Genomic DNA, 17,367 nt, shown 5'->3' with positions numbered 1-17,367 from the left:
AAAATATCCCTTTGAGGGGAAGCGATCTCCGAAGGAACTCCTTTTATAGAAGCTTTTTAACCACAAAAATGTGAAGTTCGAAGCCTGGGTGACACTGGAAGGCTGAAACAACCTTGTCCTGGTCCTGGCGAATTCCCGCCAGGCATGGTCCAGTTGTAGTGGCAAGGAAAGAAACCCTTGGAATTCTGAATGGAGAAGCTCGCTCTTTGTGTGAGCGAGAAATTAGACTTTAAATTAATGAGTTTATTTTGGATTCACAAGATTAGCAGGTGATTTTGTGTTTCGCTGTGATTTCATGCGATTTCACGACAAATTTACGTTTACTTGCCTTGCTTCCTATAACACAGGCAAATCCTAGATCTCGACAACTACAGCCCGATCCCCGTGGCGACCGAGGAGGACTACCGGCGGGTCATGGGTCAGTTTCCTTTCCAAGACCCTGAACTTGAGAAGGTAAAAAGCGAAGGTTGCCGGTCACGTCCTGCTCACATTTTCACTTTCCACAAAACTTCAAACGTTTGACCCCCAGGCATGGCCGCTATTTTATTGCCATGCTAGGAAAACATTTGTGCGTGTTCTTCTGCGGTCTTGGAAGCTAAATAAATGAATAAGATGATCCTTCGTTATGTATTGTTCCACTGAATACATCCGCCATTATTTGAAGCTTGATGATTTTTACATTTGCCCCTTCTAGACGGCCTTCCCCAAGAAGCTGCCCTTCTCCGCGTTTGTGCCTAAAGTCTACTGTCAGATTAAAGAGTTCATCTATGCCTGCCTGAAGTTCTCAGAGGACCTGCATCGCAGGTGAGGCATGGATTCCACCCATTAGCCCACGCCGTGTTTTCGGGTGTGAGCGTGACATGCATGATTCCAAGAGACACAGTTGGTCCGGTTTTGTCCAGCTGACCACTGGGGGGAAAAAAAAAAAAAAAAAAAACCCCGAAATGCTGGGATTTGGTCAAGTGCTGCTCTACTGCCTTAAAAAACCAGCCCGGAAGCCAGTAAAACCCAATCTGATCCCGCTGAGCGGATCGCCGGGCCAAGGTCATAGTTCGTGCTGTCTGGTGGTGTCGATGACTGTGATTTGGAGACCTCTGTCCGGCCCAGACCTGATTGGCCCATTTGGGTGGGTTCCGGTTAAGGGGAGCGTTTGATATAGCCTCTTGGGGGGGGGGGGGCGCACGTCAGGTCCGGTTACCTCAGGAGGAGGACGAGCCGTCTGGTTTTCAGAAAGGAGGTGTGGATGTCGGGGACAGGTACTCTGGGGCCCCAGGGGTCACCAGGGGCGGGGCGCCGCAAAGCGGAACTTGGCAGGGAACTGCGCCGCCCTGTAACCGGATAGCCGGGGCAACGTGGACGCCGGCAAATTACCTCGTCCCATCATAATCAGCGTGTATCTATGGACAATGATGTCCAAGCGGTCCCCGACCGCTCCAGTCTCTGTCTTCTCCTAAATGTTGCGAAAAAGCCTCATTCAGACCATTCTGTCTGGGGCAAGGAAGCATTTTCAGGTTGAAGTACGGTACCAGACAGGGACAGAAAAAGGAGGACAAGCTCCGTGCCTTCTGAGACGATGCATGAATTTATTGAAATTTTTTTTGGTAGTTTTCTTTGTTTTTATGTCTGGGTGTGCTCTTATAAATGTACAGGACACCCTGTCGAGGTCTACGGGGGCTTGAAGGAGTGCGCCGTGTGTAAGCTCAGAAATAAGAAATAAGCCTCCCGCCTGCAGGAGGCTGCGGTCTCGTCGTGTGGGATCCATTCCATCAGTTAAGGAAGAAGAAGAAGAAGAAGGAAAAAAAACAATCCTCTGTGGATTTTGTGGAATTGTTTTGGAAATATTTGACATTTTTGGGGGTTTCGATTAAGTCTTCGTCAAAAAGTGTTTTTTTTTTTTACCGCTGAAGTGGTTGTTGGGGTTTTGTTCGTGCCAGATGTTACCGGAACTAGGGACTCATGGGGTGCGGTGGGGTTAAGAACCTGTAACAAACACACCAAGGATGGACTAAATAATGTTTCCACCAGCGGCAATTAGGTTTGGGTCAGGGTGCTCCTCAGTTCCTGCCAACAATGTGTGTGCAAATAAGACGATGTTCTTCCAAAGTCCCCTAGAGGTCCTCTCTCTTTGCTGTTCTGGGGACATTATTTCGGGGGGGTCTCAGGACATCCTTGACCTACCGACCTACCGAAAAGGGTGGTAGTAGCCTAGTGGGTAACACACTCGCCTGTGAACCAGAAGACCCAGGTTCAAACCCCACTTACTACCATTGTGTCCCTGAGCAAGACACTTAAACCTGAGTGTCTCCAGGGGGACTGTCCCTGTAACTACTGATTGTAAGTCACTCTGGATAAGGGCGTCTGATAAATGCTCTAAATGTAAATGTATTGTGGTACTAAAAAAGGTATCCATGGTAATGAGTCTAAAAGTGGTATTGGTTGTGCCTTATTTGTCCCTTTTGCCGTGGTAAAAGACACACATCCTGAGATTACAAGATTTGAAGGCTATTTGAGTTTTGCAGGCTTGATCTATTCTTGTTGGCCTATAAAACCCTAGTCGGAGAGTCTTATTAGCTGCATGCATGAATAACCGAACCCAAGGGTCGAATGTTGTTCATAAAAATGGGCGACGGGAATGAAAATTCAAAGCTGTTGAGGAGCCCGTTCAAGGTGGGAGAAGTTGCGAGGTCGTGCGGCGCGGTTCAGGGCCGAAGCCTGCGGTTGCAACCGGCCCCCGGCCCCCTGCAAATGAGAGTCGGACTGCTGCCGAGCTGTCGCTGGCTCCCATCCCAGCCAAACTCCCGAACAGCCCCAATGATTGCTGGTCTCGTTTCACGGCGTTGTTTCTTTTCCTCTCCCTCTCTCTCTCTCTCTCTAATTGGACCCGCAGGTCTCCATCCATCTCGGGCGTGGATGGAGACCGTCGGGAAGGGGTTCATCGGGGCGAGATGCGCTGGCTTGATCCCTCGGAGTCCGTTTCATTAGCGGCCGCGGGCGCCGATGCCCAAATATGGCCGTCCTCGTCGCCACCGGCTCTGCTGCCGCCTCATCTCCGTCCTTTTTGTTTGGGTTCTGTGGAAGCCTCGGGACACGGAGCTGTCAGGAGGAAAGATTCCTCATCGTTGCCCTCGGCCGTCCGGCCCCCGCTCCCCTTCGCCGTCCTTATCGGCGGTTGCCAAGTCGGCGGATTGTGCGGCGGCCGGAATTCTTTCCCCCCCGAAGAGAGAGCATTTTTCACATTCCCGCTCAGTCTCTCTTGACACAATGAGAGACAATTTAGACACTTTCCCCGGAATATGTTACCCGGAGACCCCCCCCCCCCCCCCTCGTTAGCCTTTCCGTGTTGAGTATTTATCGCAATGGCCGCAGGAGCTTGGACCACCGTGTGGTGAATTTGCCCCTGTTGTGCAGTTCCTGACCTCCCTCATCCCCGTCTGTCCATCTCCAGCACATTCCTGGGCCGGAGGAGGAGGAGAAAAGCTGATATTCTCTTCTTTTCCGCGGGTTCTCGTGCTCGCGTGGCTCGGCAGGCTGTGCGTGGGGCGGCCTGCTGCCAGCGGTGGTCTGTGGTGGGGCAGCCCTTCACGGAGCGGTTACCTTGTGGAGGAGGGAGGGTGTGCATGCTCTCCGCTCCACTTTTAGCTACGAGGGAGGTGTCAAGATGCTCTAGAACCACACTCTATGTAATTCTATACATTTAGTTAGGTTAGTTCTTTTTGTTTTAGTCTTTGTGTCAATCTGTCATTTTAGTTTTAGTCATCAAGTTTCAGTCGACAAAGTCTGAGCATGGTAGTTTTAATTATCTTTTTTTGTAATACTATTGTACAAGTTACCTAGTAGAACCGACAAAACAACATTTTCTTTTAGTTAACCTTGTTTTAATTGTGAAATGGATTTATATTGTTAGTATATTATTGTTTCCTTATAGACTCTAGAATACTCTACATCCATTCCAGTGGCTGCATTTGTCCCCGTGTTTTTCGACCACACATTCTTTCTTCTCATCTTCATTGTAACGGAAGCGTGTCAAAAAATCACCTCGTCATTTTCTCCCAGCCATCTGCTAAACCACCTCAAGTATCCTGAAGTGGCACCATCTGTGTGACGTCTTGCCACATTTAGTCTCATTTAGTCTCATTTTATATTAGTCAGCAATTTAACATGTTACAGTGAATATAATGAAATAATAGGGGTGGTAGTAGCCTAGTGGGTAAGACACTTGCCTATGAACCAGAAGACCCAGGTTCAAATCCCACTTACTACCATTGTGTCCCTGAGCAAGACACTTAACCCTGAGTGTCTCCAGGGGGGACTGTCCCTGTAACTACTGATTGTAAGTCGCTCTGGATAAGGGCGTCTGATAAATGCCGTAAATGTAAATATATCATGACCAGCATTTACAGTGTCTCGTTTGTCATGTCATGGAGATTCAGTGATTGAGATATTTTTTCATAAATTATTCTGACAAAAAAAAAACTATTTGGTAGCTCATATTAGGAATGAAAAAGTTTCTTTGACCAGATACATTGTTAGTTCTTATAATACATTTTTATTACATTAATTTACTCTCCTCATAGTGTTTACTTAATCTAAGAGCTTTTTTTTTTTTTTTTTTTTTGAAGGACTTTGGCTCCTTGGTTGAAAGAAAAATGCATCTGTGTGACAAAAGAAACATCATGACATTCTCCGTTCTCAGTTCTACAGAGATAGATGACATGATCCGCAAATCCACCAACCTGCTGCTGACTCGGACCCTCAGCCACTGTCTACAGTACGCCATCAAGAAGAAGAATGTAGGGCTCGCGGAGGTGAGTGTGCATTAGTGTGTGTGCCTGAGATGACGACTTGCTTCTGAGATGCTTCATGACGTTCCTTTACGCCTCCAGCAGACACCAAGTAATACCATTCCCCAACATTCCCGCCTAAATCCCGGCACTCAAGCGGTTCCCAACCTTCCCTAAATGCGCCCTAATAACCGTGTAGCCCTCCAGGCGTCCGTCCACCGGGCGAGGCCTCTAGCTGTGGCCGTCTCCACCTCCAGAGTGTGTTTAGTCTGTCCTGGCTTGCGGAGCGCTGCCCGGTTATATATATAGTGCTCTGTTTATAACCTTTAGACTCCAGATAAGGAGATCGGCTGGGCGCCACCGACGCCAGGGGTCTCATCGTCGGTTCGGCACTAGTAGGCAGAGCCGGGGCTCGCTTTCTTCCTCCTGAAAGAGAAAAGGGAGCCCGTGTCCTCGGCCCTGTGGCAGATCGCATATCACAGTTGTGTGGAGGTGCAGGGACCGTGCGGGGGTCCCGGGGTCTGTGCCGAATTAGCGCTGCCGCTCGGCCGCCAACTGCCGGTGCTGACAGGCCCAGCCCGGTCCCCTCCCGTCCACATCCATCCATATTCCCGTTTCTCCTCAACAGCATGCAACCTTGGAGTAACAATAGACAACCAACTCTCCTTCTCGACTCACATCAGCAGCCTTTCCCGCTCATGTAGATTCCTTCTCTACAATATCAGACGAATCCGCCCTTACCTGTCAACACAGGACACCCAGATACTGGTTCAGTTCTTAGTAATCTCACAACTGGACTACTGTAACTCCCTTCTAGCTGGTCTACCTCTATGTACCATCCGACCTCTACAACTCATACAAAATGCAGCAGCACGACTGATCTTCAACCTTCTCCCCCCTCGGTGGTGGAATGAACTTCCCCTGGAGGTCAGAACAGCTCAGTCACTGAGCACCTTCACACGGCAGCTCAAGACCTTCCTCTTTAGAGAACATTTAGATGAACTTGTAACCTTCTTCTTGTCTGACTTCTGTATAGAAACTAGAACAGAGTGAATAAAAAGATAGTATTCATAGTTGGGGGTCCTAGTGAACCAGAATTGATCTCTTCATCGATGGTAACATGGAAGCTCTGGATAAGGGCGTCTGCCAAACGCCTTAAATGTAAATGATATCCTCTCCGTCCGCATGAAGCGGCACTTTGTACATGGTGATGCGCCGTTAAAGCCGGTCCAGACAGTTGCCATGTAGGTGGTGCACAGGCATGTGCGTGAGGAAGTGATAAATAATTGGGAAGATCTGTGAAGACCAGGAATGTTGTCAGGCTTTGGGAGTGGCAATATGGCCAAGGCTTCTGAGGAAAAAAAGGTCATGCCACTGTCCTCGTTTTAAGTAGCTGGCGCTATTTAAGAGTATTTGTTTTATGGTATCTTCATTTTAATTTTGACTTTTCTTCTTAGCTGGTGCAGATCATCATCAACACCACCCATCTGGAGCAGTCCTGCCACTTCCTGGAGGAGTTCATCTCTAATATCACCAATGTTCCTCCAGGCACCATCAATGCTACCAAACTCTATGGCACCTCCACGTTCAAGGTGGGTCTTTCACCCGGAGGCCATGCGTTCAGCTTTTGGACTCTACATTTCTCCCCTCCCGTCTTATTCCGCAGGACGCACGGCACACAGCGGAAGAAGAGATCTACACAAACCTCAATCAGAAGATAGACCAGTTCCTGCAGCTGGCCGATTACGATTGGATGGTGGCCCAGGGCGGCGGCACGGCCAGCGACTACCTGAGCGACCTCATCGCCTTCCTATGCAGCACCTTCACCGTCTTCACCCACCTTCCGGTGAGATGTGGGCCAGATGTATTTTCCAGGGCTCTACCTCACCAAAGCTCAGACCTCTCGTCTTTCTTCTGGGCTCGCCGGTCAATAATCATGGCAAATAATAATCATGTGGCTTCATCCTGGTGTGAAATTTTATAAAAGCCTCTTCTAGTTCCAGAATGAAGTGAGGTTAGAGTCGAGACTGACGTTGAAGTTTTTACTGTGAGTGTTGACCACCCACAAATCGCCCTGACTAGCTTTGGAGCACAGCCTATGGGTGAAAAGGCCAAAAAAAAAAAAACGATTTATTAAACTGAAGCCGAAGACCCCCAGAGACAGTAAACAGCTTATTAACATGTACATCCGTGAGTGGCGATGCCCTCCACCGCTCCGTTTTCAGACATTTTGCTCTTTAGGTTTCCAGCGCCTCATCGGTCACATCTCTCCAATTAAAAGTACCGTAAATACACACACACAAAAAAAAGAATTTTATTGCATAATCGCCCGGCCCTACCTGAACCCCAGTAGCAGCGGCGTATGGTAATAGGCTTATGGAGTTATATGGAGCGGCGGGGCTGTGGAGGTCGGCGGGGGTTAAGATTCTGTACAGACAGCTATGCCCGCGCTCCGACCCTTCCGCGTGTCGATGGGGGGGGGGGGGATTTTTCCCAGAACAAAGCCGTCCCTGGGCCCAAAAACCGTCCCTCCGTCCCTGAGCAGGGAGACACGGCGGCTTATAGCTGGGCAGGAAATAGCAGCGCTGGCATCGTGAACCGGCCTGACGCGCTCCCGTGCCACCTTTCCTGCTTCATCAAGAGATGCGAGAGCCAATGGTTGCTTCCACTATTGGGAATTGATATTGAAATGCATCCTATATCAATATCTAGAATACGCTCATGCAACCTTTTTTAAACAATGGCTGGTGAAAGGCAAAAAAATTTACATTTCTTTTTTTCTTTTGTTCTTAGGTGCACAAAAGTTAGGTTCTCCAAATTTTCTACGGCAGTTCTACCGGTTTCCACGTCGCTGTGCATATAGCCAATATTGACTTGTGAATTATATAATATCAATCTAGTATCTAGTAATACCAAGTTTCTTATTTGAAGCAAAATTCTACAAGAAAATGTGTGCTTTAAAGTGCTTCAGTGAGCTGAAATTGCAACAAGATAAGTGAAATACAATTGAATTTAAAAGTGCACGTGTTTTATGGGCTTGAACTTGATTATCATCTTGGCCTGATGGTCTGTTTGCTGCTGCCTGTTGCTGAAGGGCAGCGGGGAGGGGGGGGGCACTGGGCCAGTAGAATTATCGCCGCATGTAACGTTTTTTCCGGCGCTTCATTTCTAGCATTTTAATCGGGCTCGGGCGCTAAATAAGTGTTCAGATGCGTTATGATTAGCTTTAAAATGGAAGCTGAGACGGTGAAGCGGACTATTACGAAAGCAAAGTCTGAGGTGTGTGTGTGGGGGGGGACGACTTTGACAATTAAAAATCGTGTATAAATGGCTGGTAACACGCACATCACGCCACATTAATGACTGTAGTTGTGGGGTTCGGGTCAGTACAGTAATATCTGGACCATGGCCAATCAGAGGCGGGACCCGCCCCTCACAATATTTCCCCCCCGAGTGGCTGGACGCACCGTTAAGTGCCTCAGAACCTGTTCCTATTTACCATTTATACCCAACAAGTCAGGTTTAGGCTCAACTGCTATCATTTTAGTTGGGGTCAGGTCAGGTCAGGTCGGGCCGAGCTTGCGCGGTAAATGGTCTAATGGTGGTAGTAGCCTAGTGGGTACCACACTCGCCTATGAACCAGAAGACCCAGGTTCAAATCCCACTTAGTACCATTGTGTCCCTGAGCCAGACACTTAACCCTAAGTTGCTCCAGGGGGGGACTGTCCCTGTAACTACTGATTGTAAGTCGCTCTGAATAAGGGCGTCTGATAAATGCTTTAAATGTCTATAAAACCTATCCTTTCCGTATGTTGCGCCGCTTGTAAATTTGTTTTGCCGATTGGTTAAAAGGGTTTCACATGTTCACTCTTTTTAAATGAAATGTTCATTTCGGCCACCATTTTATTTGTTTGCGAGAGACATGCGAAAAAGGACGCTGGAGGGGTGAAACTGAAGTCTTTTTCCCTCTTAGTCTAGCACTCGTAGTGTGTGCATAGAAAGCTGTATGAAAGTCGAGTCGCGGCAACTGGACTTTCCTTCTTTAACGTAGAGACGTTTGTCAATCCGAGCCAACTTCAGCGTTCCTGCCCCGTAGTGAGTGGAAATAGGTCTGTTTCGATTGTCAGTCATCCAGGTGAATTTGTCTGAAAGCTGAGTCACGGCAACTGGACTTTTTCCTTCTTTAACGTAGAGATGTTTCATCCTCAGAACTTTGTCCTGGACCTGGATGACTGAGAATCTTCACCGACATAGAAAGCTGTACTTGTCGGTTAGGATTCTGCCGGGCTCGGGTCGGGAATTCTCACCAGGCCATTGTCCTTTAACCACATGTTTCTCCTCTAGGGCGAGGCGATTGAGCATTCTACGCTGCCGGTGAGTACGGTCACAGTGTGGTTTTTAGCCTTTGGCGTAACCCGCAACTCCACCACGAGCGTAACAGTGCACGATGGCATGCAACGCGATGACCCTCCCCCTCACCGGGCGGAGAGGCTGCTGTTAAAGTGAAGTGATTGTCACATGTGATACACAGCAGCACAGCACACGGTGCACACAGTGAAATTTGTCCTCTGCATTTATCCCATCACCCTGAGTGAGCAGTGGGCAGCCATGACAGGCGCCCGGGGAGCAGTGTGTGGGGACGGTGCTTTGCTCAGTGGCACCTCAGTGGCACCTTGGCGGATTGGGATTCAAACCGGCAACCTCCTGATTACGGGGGCCGCTTCCTTAACTGCTAGGCCACCACTGCCCCGGTTGGAACCGCGAGTGATGCTGCTGACCTTCAACAGCTCATTTGAGTGAAGCTTGCTAGGAGCTAACAGGGCTTTCGTCTTTCATTCTGTTTCTCACTCTTCCGCTACAAACCTAAAACCTAACGTGGCCACAAAGGCAAAGGTGACTTACTCTGTCTAGACCGCAAAAACACGTTCCCATGCTCTCAACCGGTCAGGAAAACTGACTTTACCAGGAAGTGACCTGCAGAATGTCCCGTTTAGGCCTTGGGTCAAATGAAGTTTGAGGATGGAACGCTACTTCCAGGAACCCATGGAAAGACGGTGTACCTCTCCTCCATGATGCCAGGGAAGCATTGGCACCCCCCACATCCCTCCCATGTGGAAGTGGAGGTGCAGGTGGTGCCCCATCAGCCAAAGTCTTCATTAGGGTTGTAACGATGCTCTGTAAATTTCCTAAAAAAATTGATATAAAAATGCGTGAGGGTTAAAACTGGATTTGAGTATAAATAAATTGTGATAATTGTTTAGAATGGGAGGTGCATGGGAGGTTCTGATCATCAGGCTAAATATGTCACGAAGCCCCATGTCCAGGAAACAAAAGGATATTTTGCACAGTTGAAAACCGATGAAATGTTCAAGCAGGCTTTTGTAAAAGTATTAAAACCGTGAATCATGTCAAATGCAAGTTGAGGGTTTTGTTACAACACTAATGTTTATGCGGTGAGTTTTTTTATTTTTTTTTTGAAATATAAAGATAGGACAGCGCCCTCACTCCGCTCTTGTTGATGGAATATAAAATGCTTGTTGATGGAATATAAAATGCTTGTTGAATGCATGCAAGGTGTAGATTTGCATGCAGCATGCTTGGCATCCTGGATGTCACCAGACTGGTTGGACCTCTTGGCTTGCATTGCAATCTTTGCGTTTTCAGCCCACTGAGATCCAATCATGATCAAGATGTAGAGAGAGTAAGAAAGCTCTTTTAACCCCGGGAGTTAATGCAAAGGAAACATGCAATGCAAAGGCGGTGAAATGAGGCGTGAGGATGTCCAACATCCACCTCTAAAGTCTTAAGTTTAACTCTGTCCTTGGGGCAGTGGTGGCCAAGGTGCCTCCGAGGTCCCATTTATCACTGCTGACCAGTTGTCTTTCATTGCTGCCAACTAAGTGCGAAGGGTTAAAAGCACTGCCGCGCAAGACACGGTATCACAACCACTTTTCCTTTTTTCCATGATATTACTCTACAGACGCGGTAGACGTTCGGTTGAAGGGGAAAAGTGGATTTTGAAAAATGCCGACTTCTTCTTCTCCCTTCCTCCTGTTTATTTTCTCAGCGCTGGAGGTCGAGTGGTTTTTAATGAGCTCTTTGATGAGCCTCTCCTTCATTAAGGGGGACGAGGGTGGGTAGTCCTACCCTCCTCCCGCCGGTCTCCTCCCTTTAAGCCCCCAGGCTAATTGTTAACATGCGCCCGCCCTGAACTGTAAAACAAATGTGCTACTGTGAGCGTTAAAAAAAAAAAAAAAACTCGAACTCACCGGCCTTTATATACCGATGTTGTGTGATTTTGGACTGGGTTTCTTTGTGAGGATCGTGTGTGTATATAGATTTAAGCCGATTTCCTCCTTGTTGTCCACCGCAAGGCCTGAGCGATGCGTCGTTCTCTCGTCTCAAAGAGCAGAATAATGTTGCGATCGGGTGGGGAGGGATCACCAAAAAAAAAAAATCCATTTGCTGCATCGGAACCGGACTCTTGCGTGCAAAATTAGCAACATCCCTTCTGAAATGAGGCCAGGGCGAACGATGGGAGTCATTTTTGCGGCCTAGCCGGGAAGCAGGTATCAGTGTGTGTGTGATTAAAAAAAAAAAAAATTTACCCCGGCAAAGGAAGAAACAACAAACAGCGTTTTGAGGCGCGGCCCCGGTGATTTATTATGGCAATTAAGCGCGCCGGAGGAGGCCCGACGGGCCGCGTGTTTATTGTCCAATCCCGGGAGCGTCGCGCGCACGCTGTAATCACGCGAAATCGCCCGGTTAACCGACCTGATTAGCCCACCAGACCCGCGTGCGTGTGAGGGAACAACGCTCGTGGTCTCCGTGCGCCGGTTTACGGCTTGACCTGCTCAATGGACCCTGCTCCCTTTCGTGGTGTTCAGGGGTGACACTGATTTTGCAGTCCCCCATATTGCAAACACGCTTTCGACTCTATTTCTATATCTCCTCTTGTTTGGTTTAGGTCTGTGTCGGGTTTTTTTTTTTTTTTTTTTTTTTTTTTTTTTAAAACTGTTCAGTTTTAAGTAATTAAGTAAGAAATTACCAGAATATTCAACATCAGAACCAATAAATGGTGAGTAATTCTTCATCCGTGGATTGTTTTCCTACAGTCGGGAACATTTTCCCATGTTCCTTCATGTTCATGTGCAGAGAGGTTAGATTTATAATGATGGATTTCAAAAGCAGTCATAAAATGAAAAAGTTGGCTTTTTTTATGCCTGATGTAACATTTTTTTTATTTTTTTATTCTGTTTTGTAGTCCCTTTTTAATCATTTACATTTATTCCATTTATCAGACGCCCTTATCCAGAGTGACTTGCAATCAGTAGTTACAGGGACAGTCCCCCTGGAGCAACTCAGGGTTAAGTGTCTTGCTCAGGGACACAATGGTAGTAAGTGTGGTCTGAACCTGTGACTTTGTGCCGTGTGTCCTGCTCACTAGGCTACTGCCTCCCTTTAATGTTATGTTGTCTACTCTGTCCCCTGTGTCTGCAGGGTAAAGTGGCTCAGACTGCCTGTATGTCTGCCTGCAAGCACCTCTCCACCTCCCTGCTGCAGCTGCTGCTGGAGTCTGATGTCAGGCAGGTGTCCATGGGCGCCCTGCACCAATTCAACACGGACGTCAAGGAGTGCGAGAGTGAGTTTTGACTTCCACACAGCTACCTTCCATCTGTCACCACTTTCCAGCAGCATCCATATCTACCAGGCCCGTATAGAATCATGTTTGGAATCCTCCGCCCTTTATTCCCGTGAGACTGGAGTGAAATAAAGAGTTGATGTATCGTTCTTGATCTAGGGAGGGCTGTGATGCTTGGTTTGACTTTTTTTTTTTTTTTTTTTTCCCCCATGGTCCATCTTCAAGAGCCTCCCTAAGCACCTAAAGCCCCTTCACGCTAACAGAGTTCCCAAACCTCACTGCCACGCCATGGCCCAGGGGTCATGGGGCCATGGTCAGCATTATGGTATGGCATAGGAACCTGTTCATTTCAGAGCAGTACAGTGCAGAATTATTGTACGATGTGCTCCCTAGCATGGCCACTAGGGGTGCTGTGTCACAGCCAAAATCTCATTGACCAGTATAGCAGGAGTTGTAATGTCTGGAGCTTGTCAAATAAAAATTTTTGGGGGTTCTCTGAAACGAAGCACGAACTGCTGGTTCGAACTCCTCATGAGGTGTCAAAAGGAACTGCTGTTAGCTTTGGTGACCACAGGGTGTGCTCTTCTTCACCCCTTTTTCACCAATTTTGCAGTCAGTTCCCTTGTCCCACCTACGCTAATCCCCCTGCTTCTGTAGAACTCTCCGGCGAATGAGAGAGTTCCCAAAAGTCAGTCTCATGGTTTCGAGAGGGCAAGGTGTTCGGCGTGACATTTTGACAAGTGCTTGGGAACGGGCCGCAGCTTTGGGGTGAATGAGACCCGTTATTGTGCGTGCGCGGGGTTTTATTGAATTTGACGTGATGCGATCTGACACACGCGTCACGTGAACCCGGCTGCCATCTGCCCCTTCGGGGCCCCGAGGTGTAAAACCATGGGGGTACGATGGTTTACTGTGTCGGGGTTGGGTGGGGGGCTTACAGGATGAACGGACAAGAAAGCGGGGGGTACTGGCACAGCCCCCTTGGGGTCAGGAATAAGGATGGCAGGCGTGTAATCCGCCAGGAGAGTAGAGAAAGGCGCGCCACGTCCAGGGGCGAAAGGGATCTCGCCTTGTTTGGCGCGTTTTTGTCCCTGCGTGTCAAAATGTTCCCCTTTTTTCACAAGGGGCAAAAAACGTCCTTGTTTACGGGGACCCTTCCGAAAGACGGGGTTAGAAAGAGTCTCGCATCCAACATCCAGACCCCACTTCCCACTCACCCCCCCCCCCCCCCCCCCACCCCCCCACATTTCGGTGCCACCTTCTCCTTGTTCTGTTACGGCGCTGCACGACCAGCCCCATGGGAATGGAGCTGGAGAGTGCCTTGTGTCCCCAAACTTCACCTCTCTCCGCCCTGCCCTGTCACATCAGAAGGAGGGGATAAGTAATGGGGATTCGATGATTTTTTTTTTTTTTCAAGCTCCCCCTTCCCCCTTTTCTTTTTAAATGTCGTACTTTTGCCTCTTTTGGATGGACCCAACAAAGGCCCATGGACAGACGTGACTCTCTTTTTTTTTTTTTTTTTTCCCCTCCATCGCCACCACCACCATCGGCACTTCCACCTCCCTGGCCCACACCCCCCGTCTCCCCAATGCCTCCATCCCACGCTGCAACCTCCAAAGACTCTGCACCTCACTCCCACCCTTCAAACCCCCCATCCCGAACCTCCCCCTGTCCTCCCCTTGTCCCGGCTGTCATCCGTCTGCCAATCTCCCGCTCCATGGCCAATTCGGCCCTCTCTTTATCCCTCTCTCTTTCCCACAGGGTTTGCCAGGGCGGGCCCAGTGCCGGGCTTCCAGGGAGACACACTGCTGCTTGCCTTCATCGACTTGAGACAAGTAGGTCTTTGTTTTTTTGGTTTTTTTTTTTTTTTTTTTTTTACCCCCTTTTTCTTTCTTTCTTTCTTTCTTTCTTTCATTCTTCCTTCCCCCCTTTCTTCTGTTTGCTCCTGTTTACCCCTTGCAGCATACCCCCAGCACCCGCCCCACCAAAACCCACCAGTTCCTTCACCCCCTAAACCACGAACCCAGTGCCTGGTTTTATACCATTTTTTTCCTTTTTCTTTTTCTATCCTTGCCTTTCACTATCTCACCTCCACGTTTTGTCTCTACGGTTCCGGCCTTCCGAAGGCTCGGGCTACGTGTGCTTGTGTGAAATGTCCTCCTCAAGAGATGGTCCTTCGATGACTTAGATGGCCGTCATGGCAGCGTCACACTCCACCGACATCGCAGGCGAGTGAACGAATGTCATATCCGAATGTGTGTGTGTCTCTGTGAGAGAGGGCACAAGCGCCTCGAAACGGATGGGAAAACATAACATCGGCCCCCCTCCCCACGGGCTGAAGTGGCCAACCTGAGTGGAGTGTCAGTGGCTGAGAGGCGAAGACGAATGGGCTGCATCCAGGAGGAGGCATGGATGAATGAGCTGACAGACAGTGACGGATGGCTCTTTCTTCCACTAAAACAATCCCGTTTTGTCCGAGCTGACACCATGATGCAGTGCCACTTGTTTTCCGTGTGGCTTTTTCTTTTTTTGTTGTTTTTCCCTCCTTCTTCTTAACCTGACTTCACTGAAGGAACTTGTGTGGTTTTGCTTTGTTTTCTGCAAAAGAGCGAGACAGAGAGAGAAATTGTTCCCTCGAATGTATTTTTCGGCCTTTTCTTGATTGGAAGCGGCCATTGAAGGACCATCTCTGGCTCTTTGTCCATTTCCTTTGGTTTTTATGAATATTATAATATCAAAGGGACTTGGGGCGTGGGGAGCGGTTCGTATGTAGCCCCCTCTGCCTCTTGTCTCCCCCACCCCATAACAAACTCTTTCATGTGTTTGCTGTGATGAGGGCCACAGTCAGAACCATGCCGTTGACCCGGGTGGACCCCACCACGGCCGGTTCTGAATGGGCCCGATAAATCACCCTGATGGGCCTATTCGTGCTCCAGCCTTCCCGGGTCCTGGGATGGAGCCGGGGGGGTCACACATTCCGCAGACAAGACAACAGGGAAGCCCGGAAGCGACGAGAGCATTATTCCTGAATGAAGGGGGCTGGTGTGTCAGGCCTTAGCGCTCAGTAGGTGCGTTCCATGGCTCACCGCTGGGTATCCAGCAAGCTTCAGATGAGACACTCTAGACGTCCAGCACGTTCAAAAACGGACGAGAGTTCGTTGACGTCGCATTGGTGGCCTGGAAGACGGGAATGGAGGGACACGTGCACCTGCAAGCACTTGTCCACGGAGCGCTAGTCCTCTGAAGCTTCGCCATCTTGTAATGTACTGTTCAGAGAAGACCGGTGCGACCCAGGTCTCCCCTGTCCTGAGACAGCGTTCTACCACTTTGCCCTGGAAGCGGACGTGGCGCAGTTGTCATTCCTTGACCGTCGGGCCGCAGCACGCGGCCCTCTGGTGAAAGCTGGCACGGGGCCACATTCCTGTGGCATTTTGTCGCAGGATTCCTCCTGCGAAACGTTCCAGAGGAGAGAAGCTCTTTCCAAGCATCTCCTCCGCCTCCCCCGCCATCCCCGCGGCGTGTGCATTGGGTGAACAACTCTTTTTTTTCCCCTCTCCCTCCCCTACCTGTAATCTTTGCCCTACTAAACTCTGCGTGCGCTCGCCGCGGTCTGGTATGGCCGCCTCGACTTTGCTCCACGGTCTCTCTCCGCTTCACAGTCCCTCACGTTTCACGTTTTTTTTTTTTTTTTTTTATATATATATATATATATATAAAAAAATTAAAACACAACAAGCACATTCCAATCCCCTCGTTTCAGTGGGACTCTGGGAGATGAAATGTCGAACGCTGCAGGAAGCGGGCGTCGACTCGGGAGTACAGGGATTCTGGGGTGCGAGGGGGGGGGGGCAGGTTCGTTGATCTCCTCCCCCCTGGAAATACCTGCCCATGGAGAGGGAGCGTTTCTAAAGTGTCAGGGAATCTGGAAAATGTTTTCATGTTGGCACAGGAAACTCTCTCTTTTTTTCGACATTTGTTGGCATTTATGTAGCTCTTCAGTTGGACCCCTTCTAATTGGAGTACAGTTCTGGACTAAAAGCCTGTCGGGTCGTATCGAGTGTCACTTAAATAAAGTCAAAGGTGGAAGGTTGGGGGGGGTCGTAAAAAGCAGACGGTCCCCTGCTCCTTGGCCTTGTTTGCACAGCTTTGTGAGCTGGAACCCCAATTCGACGTCTGACTCTTATTAACGGCCATTGGGAGGATGGCTCTGGAGGAATAACACCTCTTCAGAGTGGAGTGAGGAGTGCCAGAGTTCGATTGGTCTCTGCTCTGCTTGGCTGCAGTGGAGCCTGTTAGCCGCGCTGGAATCTACCGTGAACTTCTAAAGGTCCATGCGGCAACTCTGTAGACCTCCTGTAGGACTGCATTGGGCCTAGCTTAGGGATCTTTGGGTCGGCACCATGACCCCCCCCCCCCCCCCCCCCCCCCCATTCCTTCAGGTGGTGGCAAACTGGGCTAGGCTGCCCTAAAACTCTTGGACTGAACGGAACAGTCAGGACCGTCAGGATCCTTAGATCCTGACTGGTGACGTTCATGGTTCTTTTTTCATTCAAAATGTCTGGTTGAGGGAAACAGGAAGCTCTGACGGAATAAGCAGCCGTTAAAATCATATTTTTCTTTCTTTTTTGGCCCATGTTACTGCCTAGCCCTGGCTTGTCTTTCTCTGTCACTCGTCCCCCTGAGGTCTCATGGCTCTTGCCATTGGAGGATGTGATTTATGACTCGTGGCATTGGCAGGAGCCAGGAAGCACTGATAAATTGGTCGAGGTGGAGGGGGCTCATGAGGTTGCTTATTGACTCGATCACACGCCCTTGAGGGACGTGGACGAATGCATCAGCGTGCTTTCGTTTTTTTAATGTTTCCTGTAAGTCGCTCCTTGGGCGTTTCCACAGGACCTGTGTCAGCATGTTCCAGCATCCTTTGGAAGCGTGCAGTTTTGTTGA

General features: G+C 49.2%; 1 protein-coding gene across 7 annotated transcripts in view; it reads left to right on the top strand.

Moving 5' to 3' along the window:
* Positions 1–17,367, top strand: part of exoc6b (exocyst complex component 6B) — a 63,319-nt gene that overhangs the window by 32,879 nt on the left and 13,073 nt on the right. For 2 of the 7 annotated variants that reach the window (XM_028964871.1, XM_028964888.1), the window contains exons 14-21: positions 348–453; positions 695–804; positions 4,694–4,805; positions 6,239–6,373; positions 6,448–6,627; positions 9,126–9,155; positions 12,282–12,423; positions 14,185–14,258. In XM_028964871.1, the coding sequence (XP_028820704.1) occupies positions 348–453; positions 695–804; positions 4,694–4,805; positions 6,239–6,373; positions 6,448–6,627; positions 9,126–9,155; positions 12,282–12,423; positions 14,185–14,258 (889 nt within the window). The remainder of the gene's footprint in view (positions 1–347; positions 454–694; positions 805–4,693; positions 4,806–6,238; positions 6,374–6,447; positions 6,628–9,125; positions 9,156–12,281; positions 12,424–14,184; positions 14,259–17,367) is intronic. The other 5 variants (XM_028964753.1, XM_028964840.1, XM_028964897.1 and 2 more) reach the window with 3 other exon arrangements.

This window comes from Denticeps clupeoides, chromosome 1 (assembly GCF_900700375.1).
Source record: "Denticeps clupeoides chromosome 1, fDenClu1.1, whole genome shotgun sequence".
Taxonomy (NCBI): domain Eukaryota; kingdom Metazoa; phylum Chordata; class Actinopteri; order Clupeiformes; family Denticipitidae; genus Denticeps; species Denticeps clupeoides.
Note: the sequence above shows the minus strand (reverse complement) of the source record. Positions and strands in the feature narration are given on the sequence as shown.